The 18,936-nt window shown below is 45.1% G+C and overlaps 1 protein-coding gene across 5 annotated transcripts in view; it reads left to right on the top strand.

Moving 5' to 3' along the window:
• KLC1 (kinesin light chain 1) overlaps positions 1 to 18,936 on the top strand; it is a 377,498-nt gene that overhangs the window by 137,858 nt on the left and 220,704 nt on the right. For all 5 annotated transcript variants that reach the window (XR_011198745.1, XM_069207275.1, XM_069207276.1 and 2 more), the window contains exon 2: positions 13,979 to 14,240. Coding sequence is in view for 4 of the 5 variants with exons in the window: in XM_069207275.1 (XP_069063376.1) it covers positions 13,980 to 14,240 (261 nt within the window). In the remaining variant the exon portion in view is untranslated. The remainder of the gene's footprint in view (positions 1 to 13,978; positions 14,241 to 18,936) is intronic.

The raw sequence follows: 18,936 nt of genomic DNA, 5'->3' as shown, positions 1-18,936 counted from the left end.
TTTTTCAGTGTCCGTAGATAGCTGGCGACATTGCCTTACTTAGTCTTATTTCATATGTGGAATTTTCATCTAGTCCTGTCTTTTTAGCTAACACAATATTTCATTTTGGTCCTTCTAAAATTAAATTTAGGAGTCCAAAAATCCCTGCCCCTGTTGACTGGAAAGCCAGGTTTGCTCAAGACTTTTCCCATGGTGTGGTGCATTTGGTAGTAGTACGGTGAGCTGCTGGACAAATGTCATTGCAGTGGATAAAAGAACAAGGGACTGCCTACTTAAGTATTTCATTTTTTTTGCTGTTTTGTCTAGTATCTCGGCCACATTGATGTTTTAGGCCATTTTATAGTGCTTTGCAAGCCTGAAAAGAGATACTGAATTGGACGAGAGGATGAGGCAGTGAAACAACTATGCTGGTGGATGAGGTGTGAGGGTGAATACTGGAGAGTATGGAAGAAAGGCATAGGGAAAGTTTTCAGAGTTCGTGTGGAAGTTGGGTAAAGGTGATGGAGGGGGCGGTAAGGAAGGGATCGCAAAAGAATGGGATAAGGGAGGGTTTCAAAGTACATTTGAGGAAAAGTGGGGGGGGGGCGATAAAGTTTGGGAGCAAATGAGACCTGATCAGCATAAGCTTTCAAAGCACACATGTACTTGTCTGTATTTATTTGTTTTGCAGTTGTATCAGCGCAGAAATAAAACAAGAAGTCTTTAAAGGTGAAGTGTGACTAATTCAGTAATTCAGTTCCTCTGGAGGGAGTGAGGGAGATTCCACTGCAACACGCATTCCTGACCTTCTGGAGTATTTTATGTTGAAAACGCAGCCAAGTCAAACAGTCTGTTTGACGGATGCGTTCATGGTTAACCCATGCTAAGAGTGAACGCATCTGTGTGACCCCTTTACTCTTTCCACATCTTTAATCTCTTTGTTTGAACGAGAGGAGGTGCACAGACTTACAGACACAATCTAGTGTATTTGTTTCAGGATTTCGAAACCAGATTCGTGCACAGCTGAGCATATCTGCATCTCTGGTAGCAGAGGCCGGCCCCTGCTCCTAACTGATGGTTGCATTTCTGGAGCTTTGCAGCTGCCTGTGGTCAAATAATTTCTTAGGGCCCAAATCTCAAAGCCGTAAGAACTTCGCCGTCATAAGTTTACGCCGCTGTCTAGAACAAAAGGAAAGTTGTAAGTCATAAAAGTACATATCAGTAATGGTAAACTCCACTTACATCGCCTGTGTCATCCAGAAAATACGTGGGATTACAAACTAGAAAGTGAAACATTTTTATTCCATTGATATATTTTGCCTATATCCATTCTCTATTGGTGTTTGGTACAGGTTGATAGGCACAGAACACACCTGTGGATTAAAAATGTATTTAAAAAAAAAAAAAAATTTAGAGGATTGCAGGAGTACTGTGCCAGCACACGTTTGGGGTAAATTTATTTGACCTCCTTGTTCCTCTCAGGGAAATATATTTTCCCATGTAGAAATATAAAAGATGGACACTTACACATAAGTGAAAATCTTAACAATAGTTCAATGTCACTTGAAAACTTTAAAAAAATGTTTCTCTACTTACGAAATATATGTCCACATAGAGGATTGCCACCCCTTTAGCCCCTGACAGTTTTAAGAGTAATTAATTCCCTTTTTGCATACAGATTTTCTAATGCCCGTTGGCAGAAATACATCTCTGGATAAATCCCAGATTGACCTTGTTCCCAACAAAAGTTTGTGGATACCAACAAACTACCAGTTTTGTTGCTCTTTATCTGCTTTTCAAAGTAACCCACCCCCTGTTTGCAGTTTTGCTTCCACACAGTATCATACAAAACTGGTGTAACATATTGTTACAAAATTATTTTCTGAGTGTAAATTCATGTTCGTTCCCACAGTCCACTTTAGTTAAGCAGTTGGCTTTTGGAATCAGACCATGCTCCTTTCGGTTTTTAATGGAGTATTAATGTCATTAACAGGGGGATAATGGTGTGTAACACAAGGATAAGAATACTTTGGCTTTGGAAAGCATCATGAGCCAAGAAAGGAGGAAGTGGCTCTACGATCTGCATTTGAATAGCGACCCAATTTTCAAATTCCTCATGTTCATGCCTGAACCGCACTGGGATGATGGACTGATGTAGCAAGAGTAGTATTTGTAAACGATCCGGTAGACCCTGAAGAGGAAAATATCACAATGTTTTTTTTATTTCGTTTCACGTATGGTCTACCTGGTTCAGATGAGCTCCTCTTCAAAGGTGTTGATGCGTTTATAGAGGTAACACACCTGGGTGTAAAATAAATAAATACCAAGGTTGAGTTGTCATAATTTTGTGAATGGCAGGGAGTGCTCCTCCCTTTAAATTCTTAACTCATCCTGGACAGAGATAATAGGGCATCGACACACCGGGAAACGCTGGGTCTAACATGGCTGACATAGAAGGCTCAGTTTTGTCATAGCAAATGGTTTAGGGATTTCCACACTAAGGGCCCAATTACGAACTTGGCGGTCCGACCCTTAGACCACCAAGATGACGGTGGGAAGGCAGCCACCAAGCCGGTGGCCTTCCCACCCCCACCTGATGTTTCTGCCAGGCTGTCCGGGGTAAACAGTGTGGCGGCATTGGCCTTGGCTCCCTCAGGGAGCCTATGCCAATGCCTTTGCACAGTCTGTGCCCCTTTCAGCACTCTCGGAATGCACACTGTCAGCCATAGCAGACAGTGCACATTCCGAGAGTGCTGAAAGGGGGGCCCATAAACTGCCAATGCCATGGGCAGTGCAGGGGCCACCCTGTGGCCCCAACTCTGCCTCTCTGCCAGCCTTTTCATGGCAGTGACACCGTCATGAAAAGGCTGGCGGGAAGGAATGTCGTGATCAGCACAGCGGTCCTGAACTCGGCACTGCTGTGGCTGACCACGACTTTCACCGCTGACAGCCCGTCAGGATCTCTGATAGACCCAGAGAGTATAGACATTTGTGAAAATGGTACCATTGCCTTATTTCCTTATTTGTTATGGTGTCTAATTTTAGCCTTCATGATTAAGCAGAAAAAACTAATCTGATTGGCCAGTGGAGGATTGAACAATTTTGTAAGTAGGACACCTCTGGAGCACTGTACACAAGTACAACTGCAGTAGTAAACAGTGCACCTTGACAGTATTTAAGAAACCTGTTTTGACAACTGATAGAAGCCTAACAGAATAATCTAAGAATTTGTTGTTATTAAGGCTTGAAGAATTATGTGAAGCTGTAAGTGATAGATGTACATTCAGACTTTTAATAGTTCTCGACAACCTGAATGAAAGGTTGCCAAGAACTTTAACCATCATGGCCAAAGTATTGACCCATGTGTTAAGTGGAAAAGCCAAAACACTACAGGAGATGTTTACTTCACTTTTGTATTTTGTGGTAAATGTCAGTTTGTAACACAGTCCCTTGGTTAAGGTGTAATTAGATGTCTATTGTAGACTATATGCTAATAAATTCTGCTTCCCTCATAATTAAAATGGAGTTTTCTTTCCACGTGCCACTCAAAATATTTGCTTCTTGATATTGAAAATGTTTGTGAACATAGCTGGAAGTAAAACGGAATATAAAAAAAAAAAAACTTATTTGTGAAATGAGACGGCAATGAATATGAGATTTTTTAGCAATGTAAAAGAAACTTATTAGCTAGCGAAGAGGCACTGTTCTAGAATGTGAAATATCCAAACTTGCCTTCAGTTAAAATCCAAATCCAGCAGAACCGAGTTGGAGAAAACTACACATGTAGGGCTCTAAAAGAACTGTGTTTGTCCCTTAGTGTGGAGATTGCTACTAGAACACACTTGATAACCATCACCAAAGATTAATAACACCCAAGGCAATAGAGACTCATGAAGGTATTATAACACTTTGAATAGACTTGAGCAGGGACATGTATTAGCACCTTATTGTTCAGTCGATTTCTTACTGATTTATCTGCAAGCTCTGGATAGAGTTTCATCTTACACCCCAGAGTTAGCTCGAAGGGACATTTCTTTATATTTCAACTCAAACAATGCAATACTTTTCGATATTAGATAATTTTGGGTGCATTGGTTACTTAGGGCACTTTGTACCTATCCCAAGGTTAATTTCTTAAAAGTTACTTTGACTAAAACCATAATTACGGACATAGGAAATTAGAGAAATTATGAAAGCAGGCATGGCTGGTCAGTGGTGTTCTAGTTGTATCCCATATTGACTTCCAGCACCGGGACCAAGTGCATCATCTCTGTGGAGCAGTACCTGGGGCAGTCTCCTGATTGGAGCTCCAATGTAGGCATCTCTAAGTCAGGTGTTGGGGCTTTATTAGCCTGTTGGTGTGGGTTGAGAACCCTGTGTTGATTGACTTTCTGAGCTATCTCCTCCCTGTTTGGCATTTCTTGGGGCAGTTGGAGATTAGTGATTCACCCTTTGGTTGTAATGCCTATTCTTTTTGAGCAAAAAGCATAGGGACTATGGTCTGCTCTGCAGGGTTCGGAGACATTGAGTATTGTGGCTGATTAAGGCTCTGGACCATGAGAAAATCCTACTCTACGAGTTTGTCTCCCTCTAGAGAAGCTTGCCTGGCAATGCCAACATGCCAGCATTGCCTTTATTGACCCAAATGGAAATAATGAAGGGTGAAGAGACACCAAGCCTGGACCTCTTTTACCAATATCAATTCTTAAATTCAGTGTGCCCTTTTGAGAATTGCAGCAGAGGGGTGAGGTATGCAGAAAAGGAGCCCCCCCCCCCCCCAAATATCTGCCCTCACTACTATCAGTGCCGCTGATGTGAATCCTGAGTATCTCATATAAGACTGCTTGTTATGTGCTACTCACCTTGTTGATAATCACTACAGTCCTCCTTGTTCACTATGAGTTTTGGATTGTATCGTTTGTAATGGGGGTGACCTCACTGCAGTGCTGGAATGGAAATTACCTTGAGTGTGTGTTACAGCCTCTGAGCATCCTTGATATTTACTTCTCCTTTGTCGTTTGACTATGTAGTTAACTTAAATGCAACCTCCACTTGGCTGCTACACCTTTCCGACCACAACAATTGATCACACTGGAGATCTGGCCCTCTTGGTTGGCAGCTGGTGATCTAGAATCATTGTGGCTGTACTGTCCTCTTTCCCCTCTGCAAGGTTTTTGCAGGCTAATCCAAGGTGGTAATAGGTACTTTGGAAGTTGAAGAATTAATCCTAGTATACTCCAGGTATTGTTTGATCTTCTTATCCACTGCTTGAAAGGACTTCAGTGTTCCTGGTCATAGTTATGTCTCTGGTTCTTGCTCAAAGATAATCTGATGTTTTTGAAGACAGACAAGGTACCGGAACAAGACATACCATCTCAGACTTGGATCCAGACTCGTTGCCTGCAATGGTTGCGACTGAAGAAATGGCTGAATCAATTGGTGATTACCATTTGCTTGGTAACTGCTTATTGATCTCAAACAGTCATGTCTGTGGCAGCACATATCGAGCAAAAAATGGATGCTCTAAACAACACCATCAACTGATTATATGAAGAACTGTCTTAAGGTACATTATTGAACCACAGAGCTGAAGAATGGAGTGGACAGAACCTCAGCCCTGAGTGATTCGTGGTCTTGGTTAATCACTACTAAAGAAAGTTTCAAGACGCGGAAGACCAGTTGAGAAAGAATGACTGATGGTATTACGTCTGTTGGAGGGAAGAAATAGGGTGCATACGGAAATGCGGACTGTGATGTGTCAGCTGTATGCAGAGAAGCCATAATTGAAGTACTCTGTAATAGATATCGTACAATGCTTCACTGGCCTCCCCCCCCCACCCCATCCTTCCCCCTTAACTCCCACACCCCCACCTCAAGTTCTGAGACTAGACTGATTATAGTACTAATCCTTCGGTTCTGAGACATTAACCTGCTTTCCACAGCGAGAGAGGCTGGTAAGCTCACAATCCAGTGGAGCATACTGATTTCACTTCATAGGCTGGAGAGACTTTCAAATAGTATAGCTAGATGCAGGTCCTGAGGACAACAATATACTATTATTGGTATAAGACACATGCAATTTGACTTAACAGCTGGCTACAATATGTTGATAATCTGCTCAGGACCAACAGTATCTAAATCGGAGTCTGTTGGTGCATCTTATTTTTTTCCCTCTTGTATGGAATGAGGCCAGTAGATTTACACATTTTGCCACCTTATTACTTGTTTGAGCTACCAGTACCGGCTTCACTTACTTCCGGGTGGCTGGGAGTCATATATGTCCCAAACAACATTTCTGATGGATACAACTACCTGTGGATTCCTCACCTAATGAATACTCCCATGGCGCCAGCATTCGACGGAAATCTTCTTACTAGTCTCTGCACGTCGACGAGGACGTCACTCTAGCCCACGTGACGCCGTCTGACGTCATACAGGCAATAAGAGGTCCTCGACGACGTGCGGACGTCAGTTCCCTTTTTTCCGTGCATTCGAAACGGTTATCTTCGAGGGAGCAACTGTTACTTTTGTGGTTACAGTGTATTTTTGCTGCGTAGTCTTTCGCTGTGGTAATAATGTCGCAGAGAAAGTCTGGATTCAACCCTTGTCGTGAGTGTGGAGGCAAGATGTCGGTGACGGATCCTCATTCCGATTGCCTTTGGTGTTTGAGCTCCGACCACGACGTCTCGACTTGTGATTCATGCCAGCACATGAATCCAAAGGCCCTCAAGGAACGTGAGGCGAAGCTGTTTATGGCGAAATCGAAGGAGAAGCATCACAAGAAGTCTTCTTCTCCAAGACATCGGCGTCATCGAGACTCCCGGCGCCGTAGAGAATCTCGGCGTCATTCGAAGGAGACTCGTTCCAGGTCTTCGGATCGGCGCCGAAGGACATGGGAGATCAGTCCCACGGTTACGCCGCATCCTTCGACGCCGTTGCCCTCTCCGGCGTCTCCAACTTCACCTGGACAGGCGTCGGTGATTGAGGTATTGGAGCCTCAGGTGTTTTCTCCGGCGTTGCAGACATCGAGGCCGGCGTCGGGGTCGCCTCCGAGACAGGCACCCCAGTATCCGGCTTTTCCCACCCCTGGAGCCGATAGTTCCACATTCTTGAATGCGATGTATGCCATCTTCCAACAGATGGCTCCAGGGGGTGCTCCGGCTGGGCCTTTGGCCTTTTCATTGGGTGATCCTGCGCCTCTTCGGCCGGCACCCTTTATGCCCTTTCTCCCTTTTGGGAACGTGGGCTCGGCGCCAGTGTCGGCGCCGGTGGCCGCTCCGGTGGCTTCAGAGGGATTGGCCCCGGGGATTTCCATCCCGTCGACGTCGGGATTTCGGCCTGTGACTCCGGTGGGTCCATCTGCTTCAACTGCTCTTTCGTCGGCGCCGAAGTTACCTGTGGCGCCGGACGCGGCGTCGGTGGCTTCTGAAGATCGGCGCCGATCTTCGACTTCGGCGGAGGCATTGTCGACTCCGCGTATTGAACAACGTCTTCATTCGAGGAGACGTGCTCTCCGTGTATTAGAGGAGCAGGAGTACCAACGAGCCCTGGAGGAAGGAGAGCTAGAGGACTCGGGTGATGGGCTGCGTGGTCTGGAGTCGGCCAGTGGGCTGGACACTTCCCCTGAGTGGGATCTTTCGTCCCCGGGAGAATACACTGAGGAGGCTGCTTCCTTTCATGCAGTGGTACGGAAGGCAGCTAGTTTTTTGGACCTGCCTTTGCCGGTGGTGGAGGCTAAACAAAACCTTCTAACAGAGGTGCTACATCCGGCCTCAGCTGCGGCGGAGCCTCTTTTGCCATTTAATGACGCTCTGCTGGATCCGGTGTTAGAGGTGTGGAAGAGGCTGGCATCTTCCCCAGCAGTTCACAGAGCCGTGGCCAGGAGGTATCGGGCGGCTCCGACTGACCCTGGTTTTCTGTCTAGGCACCCTACGCCAGAGAGCTTGGTGGTGCAGGCCTCCTGTTCATCTAAGTCAGCGCCTGGTTCTTTCCCGATGGTGCCTGGGGACAGAGATTCAAAGAAACTAGAGGCGCAGTCCAAGAAGATTTTTTCGTCCTGCAGTCTGGCGTTGAAGGCCACCAACACAACCTGTATCCTGGGGAGGTATATTCATGCTCTGATGGATGACATTTCCTCATCATTTACAGAGCTTCCCCAGGGTCTTTTGGATGTTGTTTCAAATGCCCAGGCTGCTGCGACCCAGATTATCCAGACGGGACTGGATACGACCGACTCGGTAGCCAGAGCAATGGGCACAACTGTGGTGGCAAGGAGACAGGCCTGGCTCCGTAACTCGGGCTTTTCTGCGGATGTACAGTCCACATTGTTGGATCTCCCGTTTGATGGGGACAAACTGTTTGGAGCCAAGGCTGATTCGGCCTTGGAACGTTTTAAGGAGAGCAGGGCCACGGCTAAGTCGTTAGGGCTCCAAGCTCCTTCTTCCACGGCCTCTTCCAGATTTTTCAGGAGGTTTCGTGGATTTGGGCGTGGCTCTTCCTCCTCTTCCTTTCGGGGAAGATATCGGCAACCTGCCTCTTCCCATCCCTATAGATCTCTTAGGGGGAGAGGTAGGGTCCGCACCAGAGGAGCCTCTCAGCAGCACTCTGCCTCTTCCTCATCCTCTGGCGGGGTGCAGCAGGGGAAGCAGCCTTAGGCTTCCACCATTTCCCACTCACTCCTCTCCTGTAGGGGGAAGATTACAGCATTTTCTCACCAAATGGAATACTGTTACAACGGACACTTGGGTTCTCAGTATTGTGGGAAAAGGCTACACCCTTCCCTTTCGGGAGTTCCCGCCCCTCATCCCGCCCCGCCCTTCTTATTGTTCAGAAGAACACCTCCTGTTGCTAGAACAGAGGAGGTACAAGCCCTCCTTTCAAAGGGCGCGGTGGAGTTGGTCCCAGAGCAGGAAAGGGGTCGAGGATGTTACTCAAGGTATTTCCTGATTCCCAAGAAGGATGGTCGTTTGAGACCAATCCTGGACCTGAGGATCTTGAATTGGTTCCTCAAGCAGGAAAAGTTCAAGATGCTGACCCTAGCACAGGTGCTTTTGGCGTTGAACAAGGAAGACTGGATGGTGTCTGTCGACTTGCAGGATGCTTACTTTCATATCCCGATACTCAAGTCACACAGGAAGTATCTCCGGTTTGTGGTGGGATCGCAGCACTATCAGTTTGCGGTCCTTCCGTTTGGTCTTACTTCAGCACCTCGAGTCTTCACGAAGGTGATGTCGGTGGTTGCGGCAGAACTCAGAAGGAAGGGGATAGCAGTATTCCCTTATTTGGATGACTGGTTGATCAAAGCCAAGTCCCCGGAGCTTGTGTCGCATCATCTGCAGTCAACAACCCAGTTGTTGTTCGACCTGGGTTTTTCGGTGAAAGAGCCCAAATCTCACCTAGAGCCCTCTCAGCGCCTCCTGTTCATAGGGGCAGTACTGGATACAACATTGGGTCGGGCCTTTCCTCCGCCTCAGCGGATTCAAGATATTCAGGATTTGGTTCCAATGTTTCGAAATGGAGCGGTAGTTCCAGTCCTCAAGGTCCTTCGTCTGCTCGGTCTGTTTGCCTCCTGCATTCTGTTGGTCACGCATGCTCGCTGGCACATGAGGGCTCTTCAGTGGTGCCTCCGAAGGCAGTGGTCTCAACACAAAGGGGATCTAGAGGGTACTGTCAAGATCTCCAGAGATGCTGCTGTGGATTTGAAGTGGTGGATTGCAAGCAACAATCTTTCACAAGGAAAGCCGTTCCAGCAGACGCCACCAGTGGCCACAGTCATAACGGATGCTTCCACTCTAGGGTGGGGAGCTCATCTGGGGGATCTGGAGATCAAAGGTCTTTGGTCTCCAGAGGAACAGATGTTTCACATCAATCTGTTAGAGTTACGGGCTGTACGTCTGGCTCTCAAGGCCTTCCTCCCTTCCCTTCGTGGTCAGTCGGTACAGGTCCTAACGGACAATACTACCACGATGTGGTACATAAACAAGCAGGGAGGAGTGGGGTCGTGCCTTCTCTGCAGAGAAGCTCTTCGACTATGGTCCTGGGCAAAGGACCATCAGATTTGCTTGATAGCAAACCATCTGGCCGGAGTCTTGAACGTGCGTGCGGACAGTCTCAGTCGCCAATTCTCGGCAGACCACGAGTGGCGTCTCCATCCAGATCAAGTCCGTTTAATCTTCCAGAGGTGGGGGTTTCCTCGGGTAGATCTGTTTGCCACTCGAGAGAACGCGCATTGTCCGTTATTCTGCAGCCTCCAGTATCCGATGCAGGGAGCGTTGGGGGACGCGTTTCAAATAACCTGGTGCGGCCAGTTGCTTTACGCGTTTCCTCCCATACCCTTGATTCCTCGAGTATTGAGGAAGATTCGCCAGGACCGGGCTCTAGTCATCCTAATAGCTCCGGATTGGCCAAGGAGGGTATGGTACTCCGACCTTCTCCAACTCTCAATGTGCCCTCCGCTCCGTCTCCCTTTCAGGGCAGACCTCCTCTCGCAGTCGCAGGGGCAGGTTCTACACCCCAACCTCCAGAGTCTGCACCTACATGCCTGGAGATTGAACGGGGCAACCTGAGTTCCTTCTCTCTCCCGCCTGAGGTAGTGGATGTTATATTAGCGGCCAGGCGACACTCCACTAAATCTATCTACGCTAATAGATGGTCTAAATTTGTTGCGTGGTGTGGAGAGAGGCAGATTGATCCTTAGCATGCTCATCTATCGGACGTTTTGTCTTTTGCTCTGTCTCTAGCTCAGAAAGGTTGTGCAGTGGCTACCATTAAGGGTTATTTATCGGCCTTGTCAGCCTTCATATGTCTTCCAGACCAACCATCTTTATTTAAATCCCCTATTGTTATCAGATTCTTGAAAGGTCTTCTAAATAAATATCCTCCAAAGCCATTTGTTATGCCGCAATGGGATTTGTCCTTGGTCCTGACTTTCCTTATGGGGTCCCCTTTTGAACCTATGCATTCTTGCCCCTTAAGGTATTTGGTTTTAAAAACAGTCTTCCTGATAGCTATAACATCAGCAAGGAGAGTGAGTGAGTTGCAGGCCTTATCAGTAAAGCCCCCTTATACAACTTTTTATGGGGATAAGGTGGTGTTGAGGACCAAGGCTGCTTTCCTCCCGAAGGTTGTTTCACCTTTCCATTTGGCTCAGGCAATTACTTTGTCCACGTTCTATCCTCCGCCTCATCCTTCCAAAGAGGAAGAAAGACTGCACCGTCTGGACCCAAAGAGGGCGTTGAGCTTCTTTATTGATAGAACAAAGGATTTCAGGCTGGAGGATCAGCTGTTTATTGGATACGTGGGCAAGAGGAGAGGAAAGGCAGTCCACAAGAGAACACTATCCAGGTGGGTTGTTCTTTGCATTAAAATCTGTTACTCTTTGGCAAAGAAGGATCCTCCTGAGGGCATTAGAGCTCATTCCACCAGAGCTAAGTCGGCCACTTCGGCCTTGGCCAGAGGTGTTCCTGTGGTCGACATCTGCAAGGCCGCAACTTGGTCGTCCCTTCGCACTTTTGCAAAACATTACTGTTTGGATTCTGAGGTTAGAAGGGACGGCCATTTTGCACGGTCAGTGCTGCAGGATTTCTTGGTTTGACCATTTAGGCACCCACCGCCGGGCGTGGTACTGCTTTGGGACTCTATTCATTAGGTGAGGAATCCACAGGTAGTTGTATCCATCAGAAGAACGAGTTACTTACCTTCGGTAACGACTTTTCTGGTGGATACATTAGCTACCTGTGGATTCCTCACGGTCTCACCCGCCTCCCCGTTGCCTTTCTGGTCTTACCAAGTAATCCTTGAGTACGCTCCTCTTGGTCTTTGAGGGTGCAATAGATGTTGTATATATTATATGTATATATGTATATATCTTTGTGTATATACTTAATGTGTAGATATATATTTTAAAAAGAGAGAGTTATATATATATATATAAAAGATTTACAGTTATTCATGCAATGTTGTGTATTTTTACAATGTAATGTAATGGGATGTTGCCTTGCTCTTTCATTGCATTGCCTGGTTGTTCTCATGCACGTAAAAAATGATTGGTACTGACGTCCGCACGTCGTCGAGGACCTCTTATTGCCTGTATGACGTCAGACGGCGTTGCGTGGGCTAGAGTGACGTCCTCGTCGACGTGCAGAGACTAGTAAGAAGATTTCCGTCGAATGCTGGCGCCATGGGAGTATTCATTAGGTGAGGAATCCACAGGTAGCTAATGTATCCACCAGAAAAGTCGTTACCGAAGGTAAGTAACTCGTTCTTCTTGACCAACCTCTGTTGCTGCATTAATACTTTCTTCACTCCTAAGTCTACACCCCTTCTGCACCCTGTTAAGTGTGTGCAACTGATGGGTGCAAAACTAAGCAGCTGCACAAGCATTGTTGGTCCCCCATTGATTAATGGGAGAATGATGTCCTTTTGGGTTAGGTGTGTCTTAGTTGTGGTGTTTAATTTGGTAACTGGTGCAACAAGTGCTGAGGTCAGGTTAAGTCACTTTGTAGAGTGGGTCAGTGTTAAACATTTTGTCACTCATTGGGATCAGACAGCATACTTTGTCCACTTTAGAACACTATAGATCCTTTATCTGACATTCTTTTGTTTCTGTCCCATGTGTGAAGAATGAATACTATAATTGAGCATTGGTGCATACTTCAACGTGCAATAGTAGAGGTTCGAGGTTGGCATTTGCAGGAAACAAATCAACAAAAGGGCAGTATACCAAGTTGGCCAGATTGTGTGGGGCCCATTGCCTTTCTTGCATACCACCCCTACAAGAGCGGTATGCATCTTCATACACAAATTTGGCCCCATGAGTTTCCAAACCCACAGATGTGATGGACAGGAGGGTTTCAGTTAGGGGCTGTGTCTATGGCAGTACAGAATACCTGCTGGACATTTGGAGCCCTAATTACAATGATTCTGAATTCTTTATATTCCTAATTGCTTTTACAATAGGTATCAGTGACATTGTTTTTTTATGTGTTGGACCATATAGTGGATATATATATCCCTGGCCCCACCTTCCTTCACTGTATAGTCTTTATGCACCATCCTTGAACTACTGGAAAGCTGATGCCTATGGTGGTCAAAGGAGTTACTCTCTTTACTCCACAGCTCATAAGACATACACCAGATTTTTCATGCAACAGATGGAAGAAAAAGAAAAAAAAATCATGCATATTCCTTACAGTTTAGGCTACTGTCCGTCCATTCCCCTTTTCTCTTGAGGTGCCGGGTGGTGTGTGCGTTAAGACATGAACATGTCCCTAACTACTTGCTTCATTTAGTCTGAATTTTAGGGGTTAAAACGATAAACACATTCAGCTTAATTTCAACTCAAATGCTGGATCTAGTGACAGTCTATCATCTGCCGGGGAGTCCTTAAATTGTACATTTGGGCTATTTACTTGGCTGTCGAAGTAGATGTTGCAAAATCTCTTGAAAGGAGCATGGCTGGTCTGTCAGAATGGATGTTATTGGCTGAGGGTAGATACGTAGAGAGGGTTTTTAGCCGATTTGTCAGTCGTGGCTCCCTGCCCTCTGATGGGGCGGGGCAGGTGCGGTGTGCCAGGGATGGGGGTCGGGGAGGGGGGTCGGGCTGTGGGGGTTGGGAGGGCAAATAAATAAATAAATGAAAACTTAACTCCTCCATTGCTGCCGCTCCTTAACTATAATAAGTTAAAGAGGCTTCAAATTGCAATCTAGCACAGTCACTCAAATCATTTAAAAATGAAGCATCTGCTTGGAAGATAAGCCCTAATTTTGTATTTCTTAGATGGCAACTTTGAACGTTTTGTTTTCATACATATAAATACACTTTGATTGCTGTGTTACTGATTGTAGTTACCGCAGTGGCTTCATGAACCCTGAACAAAAAATAAATGTACTTCATAAAAATAAATTATGGTGAGATCGTTATTAATTAGATCAGTGCATGCACAATGTAAAATCAAAAAGTAAACCACTAACCATTTTTGCTTGTTTGTATTTTTTACAGAATGTATGACAACATGTCCACAATGGTGTACCTGAAGGAAGACAAGTTGGAGAAACTCACTCAGGATGAAATAATTTCTAAAACAAAACAAGTAATTCAGGGGCTGGAGGCGTTGAAGAATGAGCACAACTCCATTTTACAGAGTTTACTTGACACACTCAAATGCTTAAAGAAAGATGACGAAACAAACCTGGTGGAGGAGAAATCCATCATGATCCGCAAGTCCCTGGAAATGCTGGAGCTTGGGCTTGGTGAAGCGCAGGTATGTGTTCAGTGGAATGTAACCTACGGCTTCCACCTTGTGTACAAAGACGTAAATATTGAAGGCCGAGGACTAGAGTGTTCAGTTATAGATGTAGATCAGTGTGTTCGAAATATGTGCAATGTGGTACAGCCTGGGACTATAAGAGATCTCTGTGCATATTGTGTCAATATCTTAATAAGAAAGCTTTGACATTTTCGAATTCTTTCTTGACTTTTGATACAGGCAACATTTATTTATGTCTGTATTGTGTAAAACAATTCATGAAATTATTTTATTATAAGCTCTGTCTACCCAGAACACCATTATTATCATTTTCAAGTTAATTACACTGTCTTCTGAAATGTACATCGTAACCACAAGTGAAAATATACCTTGAAACATAGAACAGACTAATAGACAAGCATGGGTGCACAAAGCATTGCGGTGGTGCCAAAGTGACTGAACACAATGCTAGGTGATAGATCATGGGGAGGTGTTCTAACAGTAACAAGTTTTCTTTGAGAGAAAACACACTAAGGCATTTACTAATGTTTGCACCAGCAGCATATGCTAGAACTTGGAATTCAGAAGTAGTTCACTGTGAGGTACCTCTCACCGGGAGAAGTGCTTCCTTATGGATAACATTAGATCCTTGACTCAAACTGGCCAGTATGCAGATTTGGGTAACATTGTAGGCCACCTTCATGTTATACCCTCCAACAAACAATCATCCTCCCTCCCATTTTGAAGTCAGGGCTGAAGAGATTAAGCCAGACCATACTCTGCTTAGAGGTACAGAGCCATGACGCCCAGTGCCTTTTTCACTTATGTACAGCACATATACAAGTACCCATGTATGTGGCAATGACCCATTTGAAAAAGTCTGTTGCCAATTGTTGTTAAGAGGTGATTCCCGTTTACCACCGAAGTGAGCAACTCGCCATCCTCTAATTATCAAGAAACCCAATGCCTAGACATTCACCTCTGGGAAAGCAGCAAGGAGATGAATAGCCAGGTTTTGTATTAATTGTCAACTGTATATTGCTGACCCTGGTCTGAATATCCACAGTCTAATTTACATAGTTTAAAAAGAACGAGTAGAAGCACACTCTCTTAACAATTAAGACAGTTTGGGTGTTTCTGGATGCAATTCAGTGATTGTTTACTTAGCTTCAAATGAGTTGACTTGCACCACAATAAGTGTGTAATTATCTTTGGTACTCGTGTTTTGTTTTTCTGAAGATTTTGTAGGTGACAAAACTGATCTTGAAGCTTGTGCAGTGCTGAAATCAGAGTCAGTAAAGTTCCTTCAGTGTCTGAGTTGAATTTCCACAGGATCGTTTAAAAGGGAGTTGCAGCTTGTAAGATGCCGATCAGTGGTGCCTCTGTAGATTCAGGACAACTGTTGAGTAGAGTGTTGCCTTTTTCCTGGTCAGAAAGATCTAGTCGTTGTACTGTTAATCTGAAGTTTGTTTTGAGTAGGAAGACATTCCATTTTCAAGTAGGAGAACTAGTATAATGCTGTTATTGTTTTCTTTGTGAGTTGTTCCTTGAAGATGAGGTCAGCCATGGGTGACCCTGAGTGAATTTGCATCCTCTGCCTTCGGGGTGATGACGCCTTCTAGGTTATTGTCTGCTTACATGACCTGAATCAGAGGTGGTATGGTGACTATTGGAGAACTTGAGCAATACTGTTTTATGCTAAGGTTTAGGTAGGTGCTTGACAAACAGTACTGGGTTTGCTTGAGGCATATTTTTCAAGTCACAGAATGCCATTCACAAAGCAGTATATGAGGTACTGTTGTGCGTTGTCTGCTTATTGGTGGGTCCTAATGTTGTTGGTGAGTAGTGTATCCAGAGCATCCATGTAGAGGTGGAAATGTGTGGCCAGATTTTAATATTTGTTCAGATTGCATTCCATGAAGACATCTGACACATTTTTCATGCAGTAGCACGTTTTCAAGGCTGTGAAAATTAATGGATATATGTATCAAAACTCCACACTTTCAGATACAAAATGTATTTTGGATTAGAGGGAACAAAACCATTAAGGTTTAGTATGGTGGTTGCATACGATGTAAATGAATCAAAGTCTACATTTTCTGCCTCGTTAACAGGTCTTCTGAGTGTTTTTCCACCATCTAGCAGTATCAATGATGTTTACTCTACTGGCCAGGATAGTGGGTCTCAGATTAAAAGTTGAGCCTCCAAACACTCAACTCATCATGGTAGATAAACTGAGTGAACAAAGCCTAATTTAAAGGAGTTAGTGGATTAGGGACTTCAAATAAATATTCAGTTTATGGTATACATTTTACCAACTCATCCGGAACATAATGTCCCTGTTGTAATTACTGGGCCCAAGGTGATGAACCTTTGAGGCAAGTGGGAATTAATTAGAAGCTACAAATCAATACAATCGATTTATCACCATAAATCAATGCCATTTTTTTGGGAGTCGATGAGATGTTGGTGTGAGTTTCAAAGCATTATTAAATCTTTTAGTAATTATTTCTTTGTTGAAAGTTATCAACGTTAATCATATTCTCAGCACAATACAAAATAAAGCAAAAAGAGTTTTCCACATATGTTGATCTTTATTTTAAATCTTAGGATTGAGGGGAAAGCATCAGCCATAACCTATAAAGAGCTATATATTCGATATGTGAAAGCATGAAGGGTAAGCAATGCTAAGTCAGCCAGAACTTCCCATAAAGAGAAGTTCAAGAAACTCAGGAGAGTCTACAGAGCAGCAAAGGTCAAGCAGGGGAAATAAAGGGTGTCTCAGAATGAATCTGTGAAGCGTCTCAGCAAAGGGCTCTGTAGAGAGACTGGAAAGTGAGACTTCTCTCTTACTCCAGGAACACACACAATTGTATCTTCTCACATCAGTGGTTCACTGCAGTTTGTTGCAAACCCTCAGCAGTTCATACGGTCAGTCATCTGTGTCATCGTGGGAACAGGAAAGCATCAGTTGGCCAAATAGTCTAAAACAAAAGGCTCCTAAACATTAAATATAAATATGGTAGAAACTATAATATAACTACCAAGTCGAAGTTGGTTCCCAAAGTCACTTATTAGCAGAAAAACACAGTTCATACATAGGTCTCTCGATTACCGCATCTGATAGAGACTTCTACTTGCAGGTTCTTTACCTTTGAATTTACCCAGGGGTCAGACCAGATCCGGAGATTTTCCTGAGCAGTACCCTGCACGCTGTTGGTTGGTGTTGATCGGCTCCGTTGTCAGTGGCGCCGGCACCAGCTATGACGTCATGGGTCCTATATAGGCACCTACCCAGGTCACTGACATCCGTTCTTTTCTTCCCATTCCAGCAAGCCAAAAACGACAATGACAGCCTCCATCGACGATCCCATCTCGTCAATGAAAATTGTGGAGGTGACTAAAAGCATAGCAACGCCATCGACGATGGCACCGCTGCCTCTTCCGACGTCGGCCTCACTGATGTCCACGTTGACAGTGTCCCCGCCAATGATGATTCCATTGACATCAGCTCTGTCGAGGACAACCCTGCCGGCGACAACATCAACGCCACCATCGATGAAGATCAAAATTACCAATTTCTGGGGTTTCTTTACCCACTAGCATATCTCCTCTAATTTCAAGACATCTACTTAATATTGAGGATTCTAATGACCATGGCCTGTTCGAACCAACTTGCAGCCCCTCTGAACTTCACGTCAAATGCCAGGACGAGAAGGAGGGTTATTATGAGGCAGGGCACGATTATCAGGAGTATTATCAGCCTTCTGCACACACTCTCTCAACAATCAGTTATAATCCTGACCTTCCACATAGACAGGATGATTTCTTTATGCTGTGTTCCTTGGTCCAGGATCTTCAGGCTATGCTTCGGACTATAGAAAACCTTTTCCACAACAACTAGAAGAACGACCAGTGCACTGCTATGACCTGCTTCTCCAGCTTCAACAGTCATTCCTCCACCTGCCACTCCCAGGATGACACCCTCATCCCCATAGTGGTCAAGCAGTCTGACTGCTTTCTTTATGATTTTAAAGAACAGACTAGGAAGTCAATCAGGGCGATACTCATAATTGAGTATATCTGACAAGAAGGTATCAAGATCATGAAGACCTCCACTGCAGTGACAGCTGTTCTACCGCGTATTGATAAAAATACAGAGCTCCAGAGGATTCCCCTGCATGCTTAACAGAACATCGCAGCCCAGATTCCGTCATTTCCTCAGTGGGTCAATGTAGATGGAAAACCCATCCGCTCCACCATCAGTACCATCAGACAGAGACAGGTGTCCCCTAGAGACTATAAGAAAGAGATCCTCCACCATGTCTGTGGTCACTGTCAGAGTTGCCAACTCCTTGGCTGTTCTTGGCCGTTATAACCGGCAGATGTGGTCACACATCAGTACATTCATTGACCTTATCCCTGAAGATCGAAAGCCTGAAGTCCAAAAGATCTTGAAAGAAGGTGAGCGAACCTCTGTCGAGACTGACTGCGCAATGGACAGTCCATCCACAGGATTCCAGCAACCTGCAGGTGCAGCTCTCCTAAGACGCCAGGAATGGCTTAAGGCAACTTCATTCAGACCTGAGGTTCAGTTGAAAATACTGGCTATGGCGTATGATGGGGACACACTGTTTGGGAAGCACGTTGATGAAGCTCATCTTGCCATTAAGACAGATACTGACACTGCTTAATCTCTTGGAATCCTGCA

Source organism: Pleurodeles waltl, chromosome 9 (assembly GCF_031143425.1).
Source record: "Pleurodeles waltl isolate 20211129_DDA chromosome 9, aPleWal1.hap1.20221129, whole genome shotgun sequence".
In the NCBI taxonomy this organism is placed as follows: Eukaryota; Metazoa; Chordata; class Amphibia; order Caudata; family Salamandridae; genus Pleurodeles; species Pleurodeles waltl.
The sequence above is the reverse complement of the archived record's forward strand: the minus strand, read 5'-3'. Positions and strand labels throughout refer to the sequence as shown.